Source organism: Littorina saxatilis, linkage group LG5 (genome assembly GCF_037325665.1).
Source record: "Littorina saxatilis isolate snail1 linkage group LG5, US_GU_Lsax_2.0, whole genome shotgun sequence".
Taxonomy (NCBI): Eukaryota; Metazoa; Mollusca; class Gastropoda; order Littorinimorpha; family Littorinidae; genus Littorina; species Littorina saxatilis.
In genome coordinates this window covers 9345019-9368429 of record NC_090249.1, presented here as the reverse complement: position 1 = coordinate 9368429, position 23411 = coordinate 9345019, and the positions used below count along the sequence as shown (strand labels likewise).

The 23411-nt window shown below is 40.2% G+C and overlaps 1 protein-coding gene across 2 annotated transcripts in view; it reads left to right on the top strand.

The window, feature by feature from the left end:
• The window catches only part of LOC138966254 (kynurenine/alpha-aminoadipate aminotransferase, mitochondrial-like), a 119953-nt gene extending 97917 nt beyond the window's left edge, over positions 1-22036 (top strand). For both annotated transcript variants that reach the window (XM_070338394.1, XM_070338395.1), the window contains 3 exons: positions 1042-1168; positions 4727-4929; positions 19137-22036. In XM_070338394.1, the coding sequence (XP_070194495.1) occupies positions 1042-1168; positions 4727-4929; positions 19137-19184 (378 nt within the window). In that variant the 3' untranslated portion in view covers positions 19185-22036. The remainder of the gene's footprint in view (positions 1-1041; positions 1169-4726; positions 4930-19136) is intronic.
• Positions 22037-23411: the final 1375 nt, after the last annotated feature.

The following is a 23411-nucleotide window of genomic DNA, read 5'->3' as shown; positions in this document are numbered from 1 at the left end:
TGTCTGTCTGTCTGTCTGTCCGTCCGTCGTCCGTCTGTCTGTATGTTATAACGTTAGTCATTCTGTCTGACTGTCTGTCTCTCCGCCTGTCTGTCTGTCTATCTTTCTGTCTGTCTGTCTGTCCGTCCATCCGTCTTTCTGTCCGTCTGTCTGTCTGTCTGTCTGTCTGTCTGTCCGACAGTCTATCTGTATGATGATACAGACAGTCTGTCTGTCTGACTGTCTGTCTCCCCGCCTGTCTGTCTGTCTATCTTTCTGTCTGTCTGTCTGTCTGTCCGTCCATCCGTCTTTCTGTCCGTCTGTCTATCTGTCTGTCTGTCTGTCCGACAGTCTGTCTGTTTGTTATAACGTTAGTCATTCTGTCTAACTGTCTGCCTACCCGTCTGTCTGTCTGTCTTTCCGTCCGTCTGTTTGTATGTATGTCTGTCTATCCGTCCGTCTGTCTCTCTGTCTGTCTGTCTGTCTGTCTGTCTGTCTGTCTGTCTGTCTGTCTGTCTGTCTGTCTGTCTGTAATAACGTTAGTCATTCTGTCTGACTGTCTGTCTGTCTTTCTGTCTGTCGGTCTGTCGGTCTGTCGGTCTGTCTGTATGTTATAACGTTAGTCCTTCTGTCTGACTGTGTGTCTGTCTGTATGTCTGTCTATCCGTCCGTCTGTCTGTCTGTCTGTCTGTCTGTCTGTCTGTCTGTCTGTCTGTCTGTATGTTATAACGTTAGTCCTTCTGTCTGACTGTCTGTCTCTCCGTCTGTCTTTCTGTCTGTCTGTTTGTCCGTATGTCTGTCTGTCTGTCCGTCTGTCCGACTGTCTGTCTGTCTGTCTGTCTGTATGTATGTTATAACGTTAGTCATTCTGTCTGACTGTCTGTCTCTCCCTCTGTCTGTGTGTCTGTCCGTCCGTCTGTCTCTCCGTCTGTCTTTCTGTCTGTCTTTCGGTCGGTCAAAATAATTGTTTTGTTTGTCGTGTGAATATTGGTACTCCTGACGATGTGTCACGCAATTCACTTTGCAATACTGTGTTACAAGTGTGTACGTGATGTTGTCCAGGCGATGCTGGTGCAGCTGTTACGTCATTGGGGCTATGACGGCTTCCTATGTCACGTTGATAGCGTCATGGGGTTCTACAAGCAGAGGGCTGATATGGCCACACGATGCGCTGAGCGGCAGCTGTCGGGTACACACACACACACACACACACACACACACACACACACACACATCTACTGACGACTGACTGAAGCCCAGTGCCATAATGCTATTGTCCGGTTGCAAGCAGGTGCAACTAATGAAGATGTTGCAAGGCATTTAGGTGAGTCCAAACAAACTGTACTATTCAGTCAGTCGTGGCATTTTCCGCACCTTAATTGCAGGCGCAGGGAGTGTCACAGAATTGCGGTTGATATGGCTTTCTCATCTCTGCCACTTGAGGCTCAGACAGAGGCAAAAACATTACGGCGCCATGCACGTGATATTCGTGCAGACAAGATCTTTGCAATTCAATAAAAGGGCGACCACCCAGTAAAGTCTCGGTTCAATTATGTTCTTTTTGTGGTTTAGTGGTTATCAAACAATGTAACTGACAAACTTCAAACTGAATTTTGGTGCTTTCCTTTAACATATACCCTTCAAAAAACGTTAAAGATCACTTTTTCAAACGCATGCCATAAAGAAATGACAAGGTTAGATGATTTAACTTTTTTTTATTGTTTTATTAAAGAAATGAGGACTATCTCCAGAAAATTTGACGTCAAACATGCCAGCGAAACCCATGCTAGAGCTTGTTACTCTAGACAACCCTCTAATTTCAAATTCACAACAGTAGTATTTCTTACAACGAAGAACTGCAAAATCTTATACCGGCAGCGATCATTAGTTCAGCTACCCAGTAATCGGTAGTGAGATGTCCTAAGACGTAAGGTGATATCTTCCCGGATCATCACAGAGCCCTCATCAAGCGATTTAGTTCTAGAACAGCGCCATCTCCAAAGCGCTCTTTAGACATCTGCAAAGCGCTCTTCACGACGCCTCCAGACCTCTGTGCGTCCATCAGCAGGATCCAAGAAGAGGCGGGGCCCATCTGTAAATAAGAACTTAGCCCTAAGATGACGTAACCACCTCACATGTTGAGTACACCAGGCTCGGTGGGCAGCTGGATGGTTGGCAGTCAATGTTGTTTTGCGCATTGGGCGTCTTTTACTGAAGTTGAAAGCGTGTAAGCAGTTTGTAACACTTTGATTACTGACAACAGTGTCTGGCGGCAGCTCATGGTCGATGCCTGCTGCCTTTTCAGTAACTTTGTTTTTGCGGCATGACCTTCATTTGGATGAGGCGATCCTTCATTGTTGTGGTGACTGTAGGCCGACCATACCTTTGTCGTAACTGTACTCTGCCAATTGCTTGAAGCCATTCCTTCAGTCTGAAGATGTTGAAGTGAGACACTGCAACACTCTGAACAGAAATAACATCTTTTTGCCATCAAACTGCCGTTGCCTGATCCAAGTCGCTACGTTTTCGTGATAGGGGCATGTTGTTTCATTGAAATATTTTGTCAGTGTGTCAGTTTACAAAGACAAATTTATAAGCACATTCTGTGGCTGGATCCCTGTTGTTAGCACGTGCATTACTGGTTTTTGTCCTGGCATGTCTTGCACCAATTTCATAAGACTTTGAAAACTGCCCCCTTTTTCAGGAAAAACCTCACTTTTTACGCCTGTTTAGCATGACACAGTTGCTGTGCCTGCCAAAATTGTTCCTAGCCGAAGACTCACTGCCCTTTTGTTAATTAAAAAAATTCACGTTTCAATCAAATTGTCAAAACCTTGATTTTTGGCGAATATTTTAAAGATTGTGAATATTTCATGACCGGTCTTTAACTTACTATGAAGAGTACATTTGAAAAAAAATCAATGTTTACCTGTGTCAAGTTTCTTTTTTGGGAGAGTATATGTTCAAGGAAAGTTATTTGTTACGTTATCTTGCTGCAAAAAATACTCTAGAATGAAAAAAGAAAAAAAAGATCCTCTTCTGTAATGTACCGAGTTCAATATCGGGTGCCTTTGCCTCTGAACTTTTCTGGATTACAACTTTAGATTTTTCCTTTGGTAGGAAGTCTTTCTAGCGCAGCGGTTAGTGAACTGCGGTTGTAGTCGTGTGGTCGTAGGTTCGAGCCCTGTCAGCGCTGTATTTTTATTTTATTTTTTTGTCTTGTGTACTTTCCTTTCTTTTGTTTTATTTTACTCTATTATTTTTATTCCAAAGCATTATTGGTGATCAATTGCAACACTGACCAAAGCTCACGAGGCAATGATTTGGTATTGATCACTACTGAATTCGTTCGGCAACCACTGAAGCAACGTGAATCACTGGACCCGAGGCAAGAAGCAACATTAGTTAACAAAATTTAGTACATTCAAACGCCCTTTTAAGACCTCCAGAAATCTGAGTAGTTCAGGTTTTAAAAAGGAGGGAGTATAAAAATGGGGTTATGTTAACAGAGGGTATGAACAAAAAGTCTACAAAAGCAAGCCTTAAAGGGGAGAGGTCTTAAATTGGGGGTGGGGTGTGTTAATTGTACATAACACATCACCATGGAAACGAACAATTAACCACAACAAATAATGCGTTTTAAATGTGGCAAAACATAAGTCTGCAGGGTTAGCATCGAATTACTTCGACAAAATCTCGTGACACTTACGAACCGCATATCTCGCTTCATGAATGAGTCGCTCATCAGTCATCGTGCTGTTGCCGAAATACAAGTCTTTCTGAGTCTTAGCCTGATCTTAGATGGATGTATTTGATCAGATGTTATTAAAATGCAAAAAAAGGTGACATAATGCCAAGGTATGTTTTATAACTGAAAACATTTAACAGCTAGGGGGTTGAGAATAATCCAATCAAAAGAGGCCCGTGGGTTTATGAAACCAAAACTATGAACAGACACAATTTTTCAAAATGTCCCTCATAAAACCTTTTGACATTGTGTTTAATGCTGTGCCTTAACTGTATAAGGTTTCTGAAAGGCGAATACCATTTGGACCAGCCATGAGTGTTGGAACAATGCACGCGGGGTATCTTGACCGGCACATTTTAGAAGAAATAATAATGAAAGTAACAACAAAAGGTGTTTTTTCAAGCGAGGTGTCCGCGATCTGTATGGAAGAGTATACCTCTTCATTTATGTACAGCGCTCGATCTGTTCTCATATTTCATTGTGTGTGTGTGGGGGTATGTGTGAGTGTGTGTATGCGTCCTTGTAAAAGAAAGTTCAGTTCAGCTCGCTAAATTGGATTTCCTCGCGGCGAGAATTGCCTAAAAAACGCTACTTCCTCGCCACACTCGCCAAATCTAGCGTCTACGAAACGGAGGACTGGCTTAACAAGAGCAAAACACAACATTTGAAAGGACGAAGGCACAGGGACTGAGCCAGCCTGCATGCTTCTGTGATTTAGGCCAGCACGTGTTTTGCATGGTATTGTGTAATATCATCGCAGTCACGTAGACAGTCTCTAGTTATATATTTTTGCACAGATCGAGATGATATGACTCGTTTCCGAACTTTCGCTTTGCAGCCGGCAGCAATCAGAACTCTGCGAGCGACTGCGTGACGTCATCGCATCAGAGCTCATTATGGGACGTTCAATCTTTGTGCGTCTGCTTTGTCTGGTCCTATTTGTCTTGTCAGGTGTGGTCCGATCTCTGTGGTTGAATGTCTCAATTATCCTTCCCACAGGTATTGCCGAGTGGAAAGTTCCCAGTGGAGGCATGTTTCTATGGTTACGTGTTCTGGGGGTCAAGGACACTGAGGTCATCGTGCAAAAAGCTTTGCAACGTCACGTGATCCTTGTGGCTGGGACTCACTTCACGCCGGCCAATCAGAAGAGCGGTTACATCCGCCTCAGTTTTGCGACAGTCACTGAAGATGATTGTGAAAAGGTTAGGAACGATGTTCGGATATTTTGACGCGCACGTGCAAACGGTTATCTGGATAAAGTTATGTTTCCATAAAGCGACGCGGCGGCGGCACGATGGCGAAAATCACGCGATGCCGCTAGCGAATTTCGCCGTGAGTGTTTCCATTAAATGCGGCGCGGCAAGCGGATTTGTGTTCTCTCTGGCTTCTTATAAATCGGTCAAAAACTCACACAAACATACCGTAATTAAGAAAAATTATATTTGAAGCTTCTTCTATTGGTTAGAAAATTGAAGAGACGAGAAATGTGAGAAAAACTCTTTTGTTTCAACAAAATGCTCAAAAATTGGAACGAACACGGTGCCTTTGACAACCTTTGAAGAAATTCTTGCTGGACTATGTGCAGCTCAGGGAATACAGACCCCGGCGAAAGAAACGCAACTCATTCGCGCCCACTGTTGCGAGTGATTTTTCGTCATTTTCAAATTGCCGTAAAATATGAACCAGATAAGGTAAATCAAAAAGAAAAACAGATTCGTAGAGGATATTCCACTGACTCTACGATAAATGCATAGTATTTAATCGTTTTTATTTTTTACTTGTTCATAAATTGTGTTATACAGGGTAGGGGTCAAGCGAGTCGTGATTGCAGGCAAACGTGTCTCTTCAAACATGCTACAAAAATCGTAAAAATGCATATTTTTTAACAAGATAACAACAGTTTTGGAGGAAATTCATTTCTCAACAACACCATTTAATTAGAATTATTCGCCAAAGCGTTTAAGACTCAAAAAAATGAGCAAAGATCACTTAGACAGTGTTAAAAAGAGTTGTTTGGCAAAAGCTCATTCGAACGGAATCGACATGATGATTTCATTAAAAAAAACAGGTGCTATTTGTGGCTAAGTGTCTGGTCTACGCAATCAGGCTATAACTAGAAACCAAAAAGAGCGGGGTTTTTTCAAGATTGTTTTTAACATCGATCGATTAGCGATAGTAATTCGTATGAAAGTACTATGAAGCCAAAGGCATACATCCCCCCTCCCTTAACACATATTTACACACACATGCACACAAATACACACACGCATATACATACACACACACAGACACACACATCCATACATACAGATAAACAAACAGCCAGATAAACGAACAAAGTCGCGATGTGCAGGAGCGCTACGCAGTGCTAAAATGGACGCCAACTACAAAAATGGTCGCTGTCCCAGTTTGTCTGTCACTATTTCTCCAAAGTTATATTTCTCACATTTAAAACAACGGACACAGAGACAAAGACACACGCACATGGATAATTCCAAATGCGTGAAAATGATGTGTTTTTGCTACAACTGTGTACTTGGATAAAGTTCCTGGAATCATACTCCGCCTTAAAGCCCAGCGGCAAGATCTGAAGGTATATGTTACTTGTGTTCATGTTTGTTTACCCTTTCTTGTGTTTTTCATGTTGTTTGTTTCGAAGCTTTGTGTACTCGTGTGGTCTTCTCTGCACCAAACAAGCTTAGCCTTCTTTCGAAGTATGACGTTTACCCAACGAACTTTCCGAACTCAACCTTAGTTCAAATGAGTGCATATTTATGCAGGGTTCGACACTAGCGGGGGCGGGGGGCGGAACGCCCCAGAGTTTTGTGTTCCGCCCCAAACATTCCCGAAGCTTGGGGCCCACTCCGCCCCAGGATAAATTCCAACAATGACAAACCGAAAATTCTAATGCCAGAGCCAATCACTAAAAATCGCCAGTCAAAGTCGTCACTGAAATTTGCGTTACGAACAATGCCGCAGTCAAGAAAAAAAACATTGAAATCGTCGAAGGACAATGCCGCAAGGGAAATAACTCCCAGATTGCGCTCTTTAGCGTGAGAGATAAGTATCGCCTTCAAATGCCAAACGCAAAATGTGGCAACATATCCCTGGTGTAAAAAAAACATGGAAATGAAGATGAAGAACAGGGTGGAGAGAAACGAAAAAAAGAGACCGATGCAGCCAAAAGCGCGAAGCGCTGTCGTAATTTCAATGTCAAATGGTTGAAAGAATGTGTACGATGAAGAAAAACAGACAATGCATTGCCGCACGTGAATACTGAGAGTGGGCCCCAGATTTTTGTTTTCCGCCCCAGCAATTTCCATCTCTGGGGCCAGTGTGGCCCCAGGCCAAATAAGTTAGTGTCGACCCCTGTTTATGTGTCGAACAGTTATTTTCATAACAACGGCAGTGTGGGAACACTGCCGTTGTTATGAATGTGTGGTTTACTTTTGTGTTCAATGGACTGAATGCCAAACAGGCTTTATGCCACACAGCATGTTATCCAGTCTTATGGAGTGTTGTTTTATTCACAATGTGTGAACAGAACGGTTTTCGAATTTGTACGTTTAATTGTAACGGGATAAATGAAAGTAAGAAAAGGAAAGAGTTTTCAATTATTTGAGGGGAAAAAATGTAATATTTATTTTTTACAGGAAACACATTTGAAATATCAAGATGAACAATATGTAAGAGCATGCTGGGGCTACTCAGTGTGGTTGTCTGGATGCGCCTCTAATAAAAACGGTGTTGCGGTGATGTTTAATAATAATGTTGAACATAAAGTGCACAATGTTGTTCGTGACAAGGATGGTTGTTTCATTATTATGGATGTTGAAATTTTGAAAAAGAGGTACACTATTGTAAATATATATGGACCTAGCAGTGTGGAGATAAAAGCCTCCTTTTTTGAAAATGTAAGCGCAATGATTAGACAGATTGGAAATGATTATGTTATCATTGGTGGTGATTGGAATGTTGTGTTAGATATGAAAGTGGATATGAGGAATTATGTATGTAATGTAAATCGGCCTCAGTCAAGAAAAAAGATAAGAGATATGATGGATCTTTATGATTTGATAGACGTCTGGAGGGATCTTTACCCCGATAGACGCCGTTATAAATGGAGGAAATTTAATTCCCTTAAACACGGGAGATTGGATTATTTCCTGATGTCAAGTGATTTGTTGATGGAGGTAAATGGTTGTAACATTGAGTGTGGTTATAGATCTGACCACTCGCCAGTAACATTTACATTAAAGACAGAAGATATAAAAAGAGACAGACCTTTTTGGAAATTTAATAACTCGCTGATGTTTGATAGTGAATATGTTAAAGAGTTAAAGAAATTAATTATTGATGTGAAAAAGTTTTACGCACTGCCAGTGTATAATATGGATGGTATACATTTAATACCCAATGATGAAATACAAATTAGAATAAGCGATCAGTTATTTTTTGAAACCTTGTTAATGGAAATTAGGGGAAAGACAAGGCACGCCTCCGAAAAGAAAAAAAGATAAGTAAATATTGAAAAAGAATTAATGATGAAATTACAGTTATTAGAAAATAATGTGACCAATGATTCCTTATTACAGATTGAAATGTTAAATACCCAGCTGGAAAATTTGAGGAAGAAAAAGATTGATGGTATGTTGATAAGATCAAAAGCTAGGTGGCAGTTAGAAGGAGAAAAGGTGAGTAAGTACTTTTGTAATATGGAAAACCGCCATTATCAGAATAAAGCCATGATTTTTTTGCAAAATGGCGACACTGGTGAATTAATATTTGAACACAGACAGATTTTGCAAAAACGTGAAACAGTTTTACGAAGATTTGTATAATCTGCAACCAACAGAAGACGTTGATTTACAGGAATTATTTATGGAAAAAACACATCCCGTTTTGACAAATAAAGACGGAGATAATATTGAGGGGAATCTTACCTATACTGAAATGTGCTCAGCATTACGGAAAATGAAAAACGGAACAAGCCTGACGGGTTTACAACATAATTTTATAAATACTTCTTCCAGGATATTGGATTATTTCTGCTACGTTCTGCAAATGCTGAATTTCAATGTGGAGAATTGTCCGTTACACAGAAACAAGGCATTATTACATGTATTCCGAATCAAGACAAGCCAAAACAATTTATTAAGAACTGGCGGCCAATATCCCTGCTTAACATATCCTATACAATTTGTTCATCCTGTATTGCGAATAGATTGAAAATAATGTTACCTAAGATTATTAGTGAACACCAAACAGGTTTTATGAAAGGAAGATTTATCGCGGATAATATACGTTTGCTGTATGATGTGTTGATGTTTACTGAAAGAGAAAATATACCAGGTTTGCTGCTTGCAATTGATTTTGAAAAGGCGTTCGACAGTGTGTCCTGGCTCTTTTTACAAAAGGCATTGGATTTTTTCAATTTTGGAAACGATGTAAAACAGTGGATACGAGTTTTTTTATCAAGATATACAGACATGTGTTACGGTAAATGGCCAATATTCTGGTTGGTTTAATATAAGAAGAGGCGTCCGACAAGGCGATAGCCTCTCACCATATTTGTATTTAATATGTTCCGAGATATTATCATTAATGTTACGTAATAATTCTGTGATAAAAGGATTGAAATTGAATAAAGAGGAAGTGTTATTGTCTCAATTTTCGGATGATACAACTCTTTATTTGAATGACAGCAAAGAATCGTTTATTGAATGTGTTAAAACTTTGCAGAAATTTTCTAATTTTTCCGGATTAAAGATAAACAATGAAAAAAATCAAATTGTCTGGATTGTAAGAAAGCGAAATTCACAAGAAAAATATATGAGGGATATGAACTTCTGTTGGGACCCTGGGATTTTTAAAGTATTGGGAGTCAAATTTTCGACAAACACCGGCAACATTCTGGAAATTAATTATGAAGGAAAATTAAAAGAGATTAAAAGAATTTTAAACGATTGGAGCAGAAGACATTCGGTAGAATTATAATTTTGAAAACTTTGGTCCTTTCAAAATTGGTTTATTTATTAACTGTATTGCCAGACCCACCCGAAGACTTTTTTACGAGAAGTGAATGCAGCCTTTTATTCCTTCCTGTGGAATGGTAAACCTGCAAAGATTCGGCGTAATGTCGTTTGCAGACCCTATTGCAATGGTGGTCTGAACATGATTGACATTTATACTTTTGTGGCATCAGTAAAGATAAATTGGATTCGCAGATTAAAGATGTTTGAATTTGATGTAAAAAAGCTTATTTTTGATATGATACCTGGAATGAAAGACATATTTAAAGTGGGTGCCGAGTATGTACATGTGTTAATGAAACGATGTGGTAACAGTTTTTGGAAGGATGTTTTGAAACATTATAAGAAATGCTGTTCCTTCAGCGAGGTAATTAATGTGAATGATTTTGTTTCCGAATGTATACATTACAATTTGAACATTATACGAGACCACGGTACAATAGTAAAGAAGGAATGGATTGAAAATGATGTAGTGTTTGTCCATCAGTTGCTACATTTAAATGGAAATTTCTTTACCTTTGAAGAATTTAGGTTAAATTTTCCTTTTGTTCAAACTAATTTTTTATTCTATGAGGGAGTGATTAAGTCCTTACGAAAATATCAGAGAAAAGTACAAATTGATTCGTTGAATGGTTTTCAGATTAGGGATTATAAACCCTGGCAGATTATTTGTAGAGGCAAACAGGCAATTAAAGAAGTCTTTTTGAAATCAAAATTTGATGATAACCCTGCAGGCATGAACAGATGGAATATGTATTTTTACAACCTGAACTGGAAACAGATTTTTGATAAGTGTTTTAAAACAACTAAGGACACACAGTTAAGATTGTTCCAGACCAGATTGCTTCACCGCATTCTTGGTGTTGCTAGTCGGTTATTTGTTCAAAAGATTCTTGACAGTCCCCTTTGTGCCTTTTGTAAAATTGAAAATGAAACAATTTCCCATATATTTTGGTACTGCCCGCTTAGTCGGAAATTTTGGACTGATTTGGAAGATTTGTTAAACAGAAGTGGTATTTACCGCGCAAATGTTCTTTTTACAGAAGAATTTATTTTGTTTGGGTGTATGAACAATGTTAAGGTAGATGTGGTTTTGGATTTTATCATTTTGTTTGCAAAGTTTTATATTTATAAGAGTAAGTTACAAGAGACAAGGCCACTGTTAGAAATATTTTTAAGAAATTTGAAATACAGATTTGAAATAGAAAAATATTCCAGTTTCAATTCTGGTAACATTACCAAATGTGTAGAATTATGGTCCCCATATGAAGAGTTGGTTAGGTAGTACGCTAGGTTGTGCAGAGATGTGATGATTTGTGTATATATATATGTTTTTTTGTTTTGATTTTTGTTTGTTTGTTTGTTTTTTTGTTTGTTTGTTTGGCGGTATTATTATTAAGCAGGTAATACGTCCATAATGTCAAGTATTGTAATCTGCATGTTATGTTAAGCTCCGGCCTTACTTGTAGGCGAACGGTATGTTATATGTCCGTCTGTCTGTTATGTCCTAATGTTGTATGTCTTGTATACTTGCCATTTACATATTCATTATAAACTAGATGAATACCCGCTTCGCCGGGTACGGCTTCGCCGGGAAGAAGTTGAGCCGAATACCCGCCTGCGCCGGGGACCCGGCTTTGCCGGGTGTACACCGGCTTTGCCGGCGCACCGCACGAAGGAAGGGAGATAAACGCGCAAAACACTGGAGAAGAGTAACAGTGACCTTCTAAAAATAGTATAACAGGAATATGGATTGAGCGTTGTCAACAGTGACCTTCTAAAAATAGAAACGGGAATATGGATTGACGCCACACGAAGGAAGGGAGATAAACGCTGAAAACACTGGAGAAGATAAGAAAGAGTTACTGGGAATGGATCCAGAGAAAAACCAAAATCGGTTCAGCGCTGCGCGCTGAGAGCACGTGTTGAAATATCTCATCGACCAGGTTGTGTCCGGGGTGTACCTGAATATGGCAACCACATTTGAAAGAGTTCCATCGAGAACTTTGGCCGTGCATCGCGGGGACACACACACACACACACACACACACACACACACACACACACACACACACACACACACACACACACACACACAAGTCGTATATATATATAGATATAGAGATAGATGACAGTGGATTTTTCGATAAATAGATTCGACCTTTGCACTTTTACAGTGAGGACAACTTACGGGTACATGCAAGGAAAGCCCACAACTTCTAAGGCGAACAACTCTGCAGAGTCTGCTGTGAAGGGCGACGGTAGTCTCCCTGTCACACTCGATCCCCTTTGAATAAACTTTGTCCCCAAAGTTCCGAACCATGGACCCGCCAAGCTTAGGTCCCTCCCAGGTGGAATGGGAACAGCACGAAAATGATTCAGTGGCCTGAACATTTCATGTCGAGTCCCATCGCTGTCGACGACGCCAAATGTAACCGAGTGCCGAAACACAATCACCTTTGAAGGCGAAGTCCACTCAAACGGGATTGAGTATAACTGTTTATGGCTTCTCAACGGAAGGCCTGAACATACGGACACACCAAAGCCGCCAGACCACATCACAAACAGAACTCTACAATCCACAGGTGTTGCCCACACACACACACACACAAACACACACAGAAGCCGAATATATATATGTATATCTATATCTATAAATATATAGAGATAGATGACAGTGTATTTTTCGCGTGGCTATAAATTGATTCGACCTTTTCACTTTTACACTAAGGACAACTTACGGGTGCAAGGAAAGCGTTCTGGACAGTGCAGTGACATTCTAAAAATAGTAACGTAGTAACGGGAATATGGATTGACGCCACACGAAGTAAGGGAGATAAACGCTGAAAACACTGAAGAAGATAAGGAAGAGTTACTGGGAATGGATCCAGAGAAAAACCAAAATCAGTTCAGCGCTGCGCGCTGAGAGCACGTGTTGAAATATCTCATCGAGCAGGTTGTGTCCGGGGTGTAGCTGAATATGGCCACCAAATTTGAAAAAGACCCATCGAGAACTTTGGCCGTGCATCGCGGACACACACACACACACACACACACACACACACACACACAAGTCGTATATATATATAGATGTTGAAGGATGAATGATGATACATTGTAGACGGATGCATGTTATTAATTAAAAGCCCCACAATGATGTGCTTGGCAAAAACAAAAACAAAAAATAAAAATAATAAAAAAAGACACACGCACACACAAACACTCATGCACGCACGCACACACATACACGGACAGACGCGCAGACACACATGCACACGCCGGCCCGCCCGCCTGAAGGCACAACCACAACTCACACACATGTAGGCACACACACACACGCACACAACACACACACACACACGCACACAACACACACACACACACACACACACACTTACACGTGTGCGCGCGCGCTCGAACACAAACGCCAACGCACACGTGGATGAGGTTTCTTTTTTGTAAACGTAAACACAAACATACTTACTAATGTTACAATGCAATGAAGCTAGATAATTATGGCATTCAAATTCAGTGATTCAACACGATTCCATTCTTCCATTACGAAAAATTACTAAGGACTGGGTGGCCGAGTGGTAACGCACTTGCGCTCGGAAGCGAGAGGTTGCGTATTCGATCCTGGGTCAGGCCGCAATTTTCTCCCCCCTTTCCTAACCTATGTGGTGGGTTCAAGTGCTAGTCTTTCGGATGAGACGAAAACCCGAGGTCCCTTCGTGTTCACTACATTGGGGTGTGCACGTTAAAGATCCCACGATTGACAAAAGGGTCTTTCCTGGCAAAATTGTATGGGCATAGATAAAAATGTCCACCAAATACCCGTTTGACTTGGAATAATAGGCCGTGAAAGGTGAAGGCTCGCCTAACAGGCTTGAGGTTTGCTGGTCGATGTGAATGCGTTATATATTGTGTGTAAAAATTGTCTGTTTGTCTGTCTGTCTGTAAAAAAATTCCATTTCAAACGGCAGAAATTAATATGTAAAGCGCGGAGAGCACAGTTAATTGTGGTTCGCGCTATATAAGCTCTTCATCATAATAATTACTCACACAGAAATACCAACACAAACGTGTGTTTGTTTGCGTCTGTGTGTGTGTGTGTGTGTGTGTGTGTGTATGCGTGCGCGCGCGCGCGTGTATGGGTGTGTGTGTGTGTGTGTGTTTCTTGGTAGTTACTCAGTGTTGAAAATGCAAAAAAATCTGTTTCAACATATTAAATGAATCAAATCTTCACTAGTGGTACCCGTGCTACGCACTTTGTGTGCTGCGCATGCGATGTCATTTTGTTGGTTATGTGCTTGTGAAAATGTTGTTTGCACCCCTCCCCCCCCCCCCCCGCACATTATCCCGCATATAATGAATTATATTCTCTTGGTGAAAAATAAAATGTTAACCCTTACACCGGTGCAATTCTGTAACACATGTTACATAGCCACTGGTGAATTAACAGAGAGAAAAATAACAAAAAACAGTCATATAGGTTTTCGCATCAATGGGAGGTAATCGGAACTGACCAAAAAGACTGCGCGACCGCACGCGACTATACAAACAAACAAAATAAAATACAGCAGGTATGACGTTTGCATGAATCCATGATTACGTCTACATGAACAACAGTGATAAAAGTGCGCATCTCTTCCCAGCCGTGCAGCGCTTTGAAAGTTGGAAGCATTAAAATTTAAACGGGTAAAAAGCCATCGTGAAGATACGAAAAAAAGTATGACGTCTAAAATACTTAATGATTCAAACGCATAGTATAACATATGTAATTGACAACAGAAAATATATACATGGTTCACACACACAATCGAGTGCACACATCCATCCATGCTTATTTAAAGTCATGTACACACACACACACATACATACATACATGGCATCAAGCAACACACAATTAAATGACACATATGGAATATGGAAAACGTATAATGGACATGAACATGGCAAGTAATTTACACCGTTACCTACTATAAAATTGATGATATATATATACCACTCACTTGCTATTCGCCTAAAAGCTTGCGGTGTGCTGTGACACATATAAGAAACCAGAAGAAAAAAGGACTTTACTTTGGCGAAAAGAGCATATGCTGCTTATTTTTGTACATAACTGCTATAACTGTATTTTTTCCGAACACTTACATGTAAAAAACATAGAGATATATCTTACCATTTCACTAAGACAGCCAAAATAACGGTCAAATTAAGGGGAGATCATGATGACGTACATGTCTATGGTTGCACCGGGGGAAAATATTTAGTCGCTGGAACCTATAAGGTATAACACATGTTACATAGCCACTGGTGAATTAACAGAGAGAAAAATAACAAAAAACAGTCATATAGGTTTTCGCATCAATGGGAGGTAATCGGAACTGACCAAAAAGACTGCGCGACCGCACGCGACTATACAAACAAACAAAATAAAATACAGCAGGTATGACGTTTGCATGAATCCATGATTACGTCTACATGAACAACAGTGATAAAAGTGCGCATCTCTTCCCAGCCGTGCAGCGCTTTGAAAGTTGGAAGCATTAAAATTTAAACGGGTAAAAAGCCATCGTGAAGATACGAAAAAAAGTATGACGTCTAAAATACTTAATGATTCAAACGCATAGTATAACATATGTAATTGACAACAGAAAATATATACATGGTTCACACACACAATCGAGTGCACACATCCATCCATGCTTATTTAAAGTCATGTACACACACACACACATACATACATACATGGCATCAAGCAACACACAATTAAATGACACATATGGAATATGGAAAACGTATAATGGACATGAACATGGCAAGTAATTTACACCGTTACCTACTATAAAATTGATGATATATATATACCACTCACTTGCTATTCGCCTAAAAGCTTGCGGTGTGCTGTGACACATATAAGAAACCAGAAGAAAAAAGGACTTTACTTTGGCGAAAAGAGCATATGCTGCTTATTTTTGTACATAACTGCTATAACTGTATTTTTTCCGAACACTTACATGTAAAAAACATAGAGATATATCTTACCATTTCACTAAGACAGCCAAAATAACGGTCAAATTAAGGGGAGATCATGATGACGTACATGTCTATGGTTGCACCGGGGAAAAATATTTAGTCGCTGGAACCTATAAGGTATAACACATGTTACATAGCCACTGGTGAATTAACAGAGAGAAAAATAACAAAAAACAGTCATATAGGTTTTCGCATCAATGGGAGGTAATCGGAACTGACCAAAAAGACTGCGCGACCGCACGCGACTATACAAACAAACAAAATAAAATACAGCAGGTATGACGTTTGCATGAATCCATGATTACGTCTACATGAACAACAGTGATAAAAGTGCGCATCTCTTCCCAGCCGTGCAGCGCTTTGAAAGTTGGAAGCATTAAAATTTAAACGGGTAAAAAGCCATCGTGAAGATACGAAAAAAAGTATGACGTCTAAAATACTTAATGATTCAAACGCATAGTATAACATATCTAATTGACAACATTGACAACATTGACAACAGAAAATATATACATGGTTCACACACACAATCGAGTGCACACATCCATCCATGCTTATTTAAAGTCATGGCATCAAGCAACACACAATTAAATGACACATATGGAATATTGAAAACGTATAACGGACATGAACATGGTTAAGTATTTTACACCGTTATCTACTATAAAATTGATGATATATATATACCACTCACTTGCTATTCGCCTAAAAGCTTGCGGTGTGCTGTGACACATATAAGAAACCAGAAGAAAAAAGGACTTTACTTTGGCGAAAAGAGCATATGCTGCTTATTTTTGTACATAGCTGCTATAACTGTATTTTTTCCGAACACTTACATGTAAAAAACATAGAGATATATCTTACCATTTCACTAAGACAGCCAAAATAACGGTCAAATTAAGGGGAGATCATGATGACGTACATGTCTATGGTTGAACCGGGGGAAAATATTTAGTCGCTGGAACCTATAAGGTTATACGGCGACTTATCAGGTGATAATGTTTCGAACTATTTAGTAAACAAATCTATGGAATATTTTGGAGTTCCATTAACAGATAAACAGATCTATCTATCTTCTTATTATTTTAGGTTCGTCTGGGGTAGAGAAATAAAACACACAGCTAGGTTCGTCTGAGGTGCGGTCGCGTGTTTAGTCGAACCGAAAGTTGAAGAAGAACCAATCACAGATCTCTTTCGCCGCGATGTCAAAGTTCAGGTCAAAGTTCACTGTTTCTGCTCAAATTTGCGAGACAAACCTCTTCAAACTTTGTTCGTGGACAAAATTGGAAGTCGGGACCTAGCGGAATCGATTTCCTGGGTCACGTTGGCATAGCAACCGAAGGAGAAGGCACAAATCCGCGCGGTTTGGTGACAGGAATCGAAAAACCACCGAAAATCCTACCAGTATTATATAGTAGATATTTAAGTCCATTGCTTTGTGCAGAAAGAGAGCGAGAGAGAGAGAGAGAGAGAGAGAGAGAACTCGTCCGCGTGTGCGTTCGCGTTTGTGTACGAGCGTGCGCGCACATGTGTGTGTGTGTGTGTGAATGTGTGCCTACGTGTGTGTGAGTTGTGGTTGTGCCTTCAGGCGGGCGGGCCGGCGTGTGCATGTGTGTCCGCGCGTCTGTTTGTGTATGTGTGTGCGTGCGTGCATGAGGGTTTGTGTTTGCGTGTGGCTTTGGCTCTGTATCCGTTGTTTTAAATGTGAGAAATATAATTTTGGAGAAATAGTGACAGACAAACTGCTTGGGACAGCGATCATCTAAGTGACAGTTGGCGTCCATTTTAGCACTGCGTAGCGCTCCTGCACATCGCGATTTTGTTCGTTTATCTGGCTGTTTGTTTATCTGTATGTATGGATGTGTGTGTTTATGTGTGTGTATGTATATGTTCGTGTGTATTTGTGTGCATTTGTGTGTAAATATGTGGACGTATGCGTAGGCTTCATAGTACTTTCATACGAATCACTATCGCTAATCGATCGATGTTAAAAAATATAAAAAATAAAAAAACGCACTTTTTTGTTTCTAGTTATAGCCTGATCGTGTAGACCAGACACTTGGCCACAAATAGCATATGGTTTTTTTTTTATGAAATCACCACGTCGATTCCGTGCGAATGAGCTTTTGCCAAACAACTGTTTAACACTGTCTAAGTGATCTTTGCTCATTTTTTTGAGTCTTAAACGCTTTGGCGAATAATTCTAATTAAATGGTGTTGTTGAGAAATGAATTTCCTCCAAAACTGTTGTTACCTTGTTAAAAAATATGCATTTTTACAATTTTTGTAGCATGTTTGAAGAGACACGTTTGCCTGCAATCACGACTCGCTTGACCCCTACCCTGTATAACACAATTTATGAACAAGTAAAACATAAAAACGATTAAATACTATGTATTTATAGTAGAGCCAGTAAAATATCCTCTACGAATCTGTTTTTCTTTTTGATTTACCTTATCTGGTTCATATTTTACGACAATTTGAAAATGACTTAAAAACACTCGCAACAGTGGGCGCGAATGAGTTGCGTTTCTTTCGCCGGGGACTGTACATGTATCTGACGAAAAAAAACAGTCAAAAAAGACTATAAACCTGCTTGTAAGGGGGGGTGGGAGGGGGAGGGGGGGGGTGGGGGGGGGTGATCCTCGAATGTTTTTGAAGGACTTAGACCACGCCCATTTTGGACGCGAATATCGCGCGGCAGCAGGTTTTTTCGCTCCCTGGAGCGAACAAAATCTTGACGATAAACCGTCGCGCGGTACGTCGCCGCTGCGCCGCCGTCGCGTCGCACATATGAGTTCTTTGTTACTACTGTTGCGATCGGTTTTGACGCTGCCGCCACCTCGCCGCAACCATCGTGCCGCCGTCGCGTCGCTATATGGAAACACATCTTAAGAGTGTTTCGTATTTCCGGGTAACGGATGTTGCCTTTCTCTACTATTTTAGTTTATTTGTTGTTGTTTGTTTTTGTATTTGTTTTAAAATGTTTTTTATTGCTTAAATAACCCACCTTTACTCGGAAATTGTACTTAGTTCTTGCCTATAAATAACAATGTTGTTTGGGCTAGGTATAAGGTTTCTGAATGGTTGTTCTGTTTTTGCCTTTGATTATGTTTCTCAGCACCATAATTATATTGTCGCGTGTTTACACCTGCACAGCACTTCACCGGCTGCCATGTTGTCACCATAGAGTGTAGAGTGTGTCACACCAAAATAGAGTGTAGACTGTTTACCACGTGTTGTTTCATAAACCATAGAGTACACAGTGTTGACCACAGCACCGTAGAGTGCGGGGTGTTCTACTGTACGACAGTTGACAACTTCATTGTCTTTTGCAGGCCTTCAAGGTGCTGGCAGACGTCATACGGGAGGAACAGGGAAAATAGGCGTGTTATCAAGGATGGATTGCACAGATAGCTCGTGTGTCAGCTATTCAAGGCGGACTGTACCAATGTGCATTGTAATATATGCTTTCAGTCAAATGATACTTTGATTCAGGGTGGCTGGTCTTTTGTTTGTTATCATGAAATTCATTAGAACATGCTAATCAAAAGTCAGAAATGTTGGGCGGGCCACTCTTGATCATTTTCTCTCTCAAACACATCCAAACTCCAAATTATCAACAAGAACAACCTAAACGAGACCATGCATGCATTAAGTGTGACCATCGTAAATATGATCATCTAATAGGTCGTGACGTCTCAAACAAGCAAAACATCCCGTGCAGTTATGTTATTCAAATTGTCAATGGACTCCTAGAGAGTGCAATTGACAGGAAGACACCTGTCATCGGGCTCACCCCAGCAAAACCTTATAGTTACTGTTTTAAAAATTGACATAATTTCATACAAGAAAATAATAAAAGCATTTATGAACAGCAAAACATCAAATACCAATATATCTGCTGGCTTTTTAGTTTAGTTTTGATGTTGTGCTTTAATTATGAATACGTTAAATGTCAACCCTGTTAGTTGCGGAAAAAGGCAGACTTTGGTGTACGCTTTTCGGGAGTTGCACGAAAAACCTGTTTTTCAACAATGATCTGGTGTGTTGCCTTAAAACAATAGAACAAACGTGATACTTGTTGACACGTGACACAGAGGAAAAGAAAGGTGTATGTTTCCATGTCCTGTTCTTAACAACAGTTTTATTCAGGTTTGAGTCAAACATCAAACAACAAATGACTGTGATGATTTGGCAAATAAACTGAGCAAAACAATTATTGCACCCATTTTCGTACCCCAACTAAAACATTCATTCCAGTGTCATTTTATTCAAACTTTTGATCCCATTACAGGCCCTTCACTTGGCTACCTGGCACACTTTTCGGATCAAAGATTTCTGTTTTAAGTATCACGTGATCGCCGCCAAAGTCAGGGTACCACAAGGGTACCCCCAAAATCGACCTGACAATAACGTCAGGTACCAATTGAAAAATCGACAAAAATTCAGAATAGGCGCAGCTTGGCAACTTTTACATACGAGAAGAAAATAAAATCCTTTATCTATCCAGAACAGGTAGTTTTGTTTTGCTATCTTGCGTATCTCTTGTGTTATGTCATTTCTACTGATGCAGGTGTGGAACGCATGAGCAGTAGAAAACGAGGATTTTGCGTCCATTTTGAGGGACAAAAAGCGCTTTATTTCAGCAATGCCTAAATGGATTGATTCGAAACTTTCAGGATCTTAAGTCTATATACGAGACGTACGTCTGGTAAACTTTCGTATCGTAACAGATATTTTTTGAGAGGATGCCTTTTCTTTTCCTTCTCTGGAGAGGAAATCGATTGTTTTACATATTCAGAGCTTTTCGTAATGTGTTATTGATATAAGCAGATTCGCGATCGTCGATAAGGATTTTTCATGGTGTTGTGTAATTTTTAAATTACAAAGGAATTGTTATGTAAGACAGTTTCAAGCGAGCTATCTTTCGCGGCTGTATTCAGTACTGTGCAAACAACTCTAAATATGGCAAAAGTGTCACGTGATAATCAACTTTGTCACGTGATCATAACCAAAATGGCTACGGAGCGGACGAAACTTTTTCCGTAACCAGTTGGGAGTGATGCAACAATATCACGGTCTTCTTCCCACAGCAGTCTCAACATTTCGACTTGTTTTGACCTTAGAACGATGTCTTTATCATAACTGTAAAGAACAGAACGGAGATCACTGTCGAAGTCGGCCATTCTACAATCACGTTTGTCTTTCGTCTTTTGATCAGGAACATTAGCGAAAAACATTAGGGAGATAACTCTGTATTCTTGTTCTGATAGATTTAGGCTTTCAGACACTTTCTTTCCCTGTACTCCGCGTAGCAATTATCCATCCTGTCAGAGAGACATGAGCGATAGCGTGGACCGATGGTTATCAGAATGGGTAACACATGTCATAAAATGCACACAAAACCGCAAGTCATTTGAGACATTAGTAACGATGTTATGCGACATGCCAGAAAGAGTTTTACACTTGTCGTTAGGTATTTGCAGACACAATGAAACCTTTTTTTTTTTATTCTTCAAGAACAATAAGACATTGGCCACATACTTAATTGTCATGTTCATCCTTAAGTCAGACATGGGTGATATGAGGATTTCAACGCGAGAGTAACATTTAAGTAGTAGGCTCTTTCATACGCGGACAGCAAATGACAGCCTACGCCAAAGAAAAGCTCACTGCTGACACGCTTGACTGATTTTGGCTCTTGTAAGAGCATTTTCTTAGAACTTTTGTTCCCGTTTAAACCAGTGCGCTGTGAGCGTCCGGTGTTGAATACGTATACAATAAAAGTGTAATTTAAAGCTTTCAATTCTCTTAATGTCTGCTAAGTTTTTTAATGTTCGGTTCACTCTGATAGGGTGTATCTTTATGTTTAAAACTCTTTCTGGAATGTGTCACATAACAACATGACATGTCTCAAATGCACTAAGATTCCGTGTGGTTTTACAATAAACGGCCTCGTCACAAAAGATCTACACTCAAACGCATCTGCCTAGGTTTTTTTATGCTGCGTAGTATAGATTCCACTTTACAGACACTGCCTTATGTACGAGTAAAATCAATCTGTTTATTGAATATGGTAGAGGAATGGATTGTCTTCCTGTCATATAACCGGTTTTACAATAAATGTCCTCATCACAAAGAGCTGCACTTAAACGCATATGCCTAGTTTTTTTTATAATAGGTAGTATCGAACTGCCAAGTAATTTCAGGAAATAAACAGAAAAGAGAATTACAACACTTCCGTGTTTGAAATGAACGTGTGTGGTGTAGATATGTATGTGAATTGTGTTCACAGCTTTACGTGGATAGTAAACTAGGCGTGTGGTGTTGGTATATATAATGTGTGTGACTTGTGTTCACGGCTTTATGGCGATAGTGTACAAGGTGTGTTGTGTGGGTATGTGTTTGATTTGTTTGGACCTTTCTTGCGCCGATGGTTTGTATAATGAAGATTTCGATTCAGAAAACATGGATTTTATATTGAGTTTTGTGTGTTCAACAAAGTCTGTGGTTGTTAGTTTATATGCAGTATGTTTGTATTGTCTGCTCCAGATATATGTATTCAAAACCCGACCAAACTTGAAGACTTACAAGGTTTTGTAAGATAGCCAAACCACAAAAAAGACGAAAACAATTTTTGGAGGACGCAGTGAAGACAAACTCGGTTTTTTTTCTCACAATTATCTTTTGTCTTTTGATGGTACAAACCAATTTAACCTCATTCTTGTTTAAAAGATTTTTACAGTTTTATGGTAACCTTTGTTTTCAATTCACACAAAAACATGTGTAAACTGAAGCTAATAAGTAAATAACATTCTTTGCTTGCAGGGAAACGTACACATCAAAATAGGAGATATTTTGTATGCACAGAAAACAGGGCATTCCTTGAGAACAATTAGATATCTTAGTTCGAGTTGACGGGCGCAGTGGCGTGGTGGTAAGACATCGGCCTCCTAATCGGAAGGTTGTGAGTTCAAATCCCGGCCGCTGCCGCCTGGTGGGTTAAGAGTGGAGATTTTTCCGAGCTCCCAGGTCAACTTATGTGCAACCCTGCTAGTGACTTAACCCCCTTTGTGTGTACACGCAAGCACAAGACCAAGTGCGCACGGAAAAGATCCTGTAATCCATGTCAGAGTTCGGTGGGTTATAGAAACACGAAAATACCCAGGATGCCTCCCCGAAATCGGCGTATGCTGCCTGAATGGCGGGGTAAAACGGTCATACACGTGCAAATCCACTCGTGCAAAAAACATGAGTGAACGTGGGAGTCTCATCCCATGAACGAAGAAGAAGAAGAAGGAGTTCGAGTGCAACTGCCATCTAAAGTTCCTTGAACAGCTAGTAGTTATGCAGGATGGCCACTCATGGGAATGCAGGGCTTAACGACCATGAGGTAGACCATCATAATAGTGGTGGTAATCTACGAGAAAAGCCTCCTTGAGTTGCTGAAGGTGCTGCCACTTTGTGTCTTTGGTGGGCAGCCGTGCTCTGTGGAGCTGGGGGATGATACCGGGCTCACCTTATGCTCTCCTTCTTCTTTGTGAAAAAGGCCGCCACTCATCAGAATAGATGAGCTTGTAGATTCGAGTACCGCCAGGCAGGTACTACAG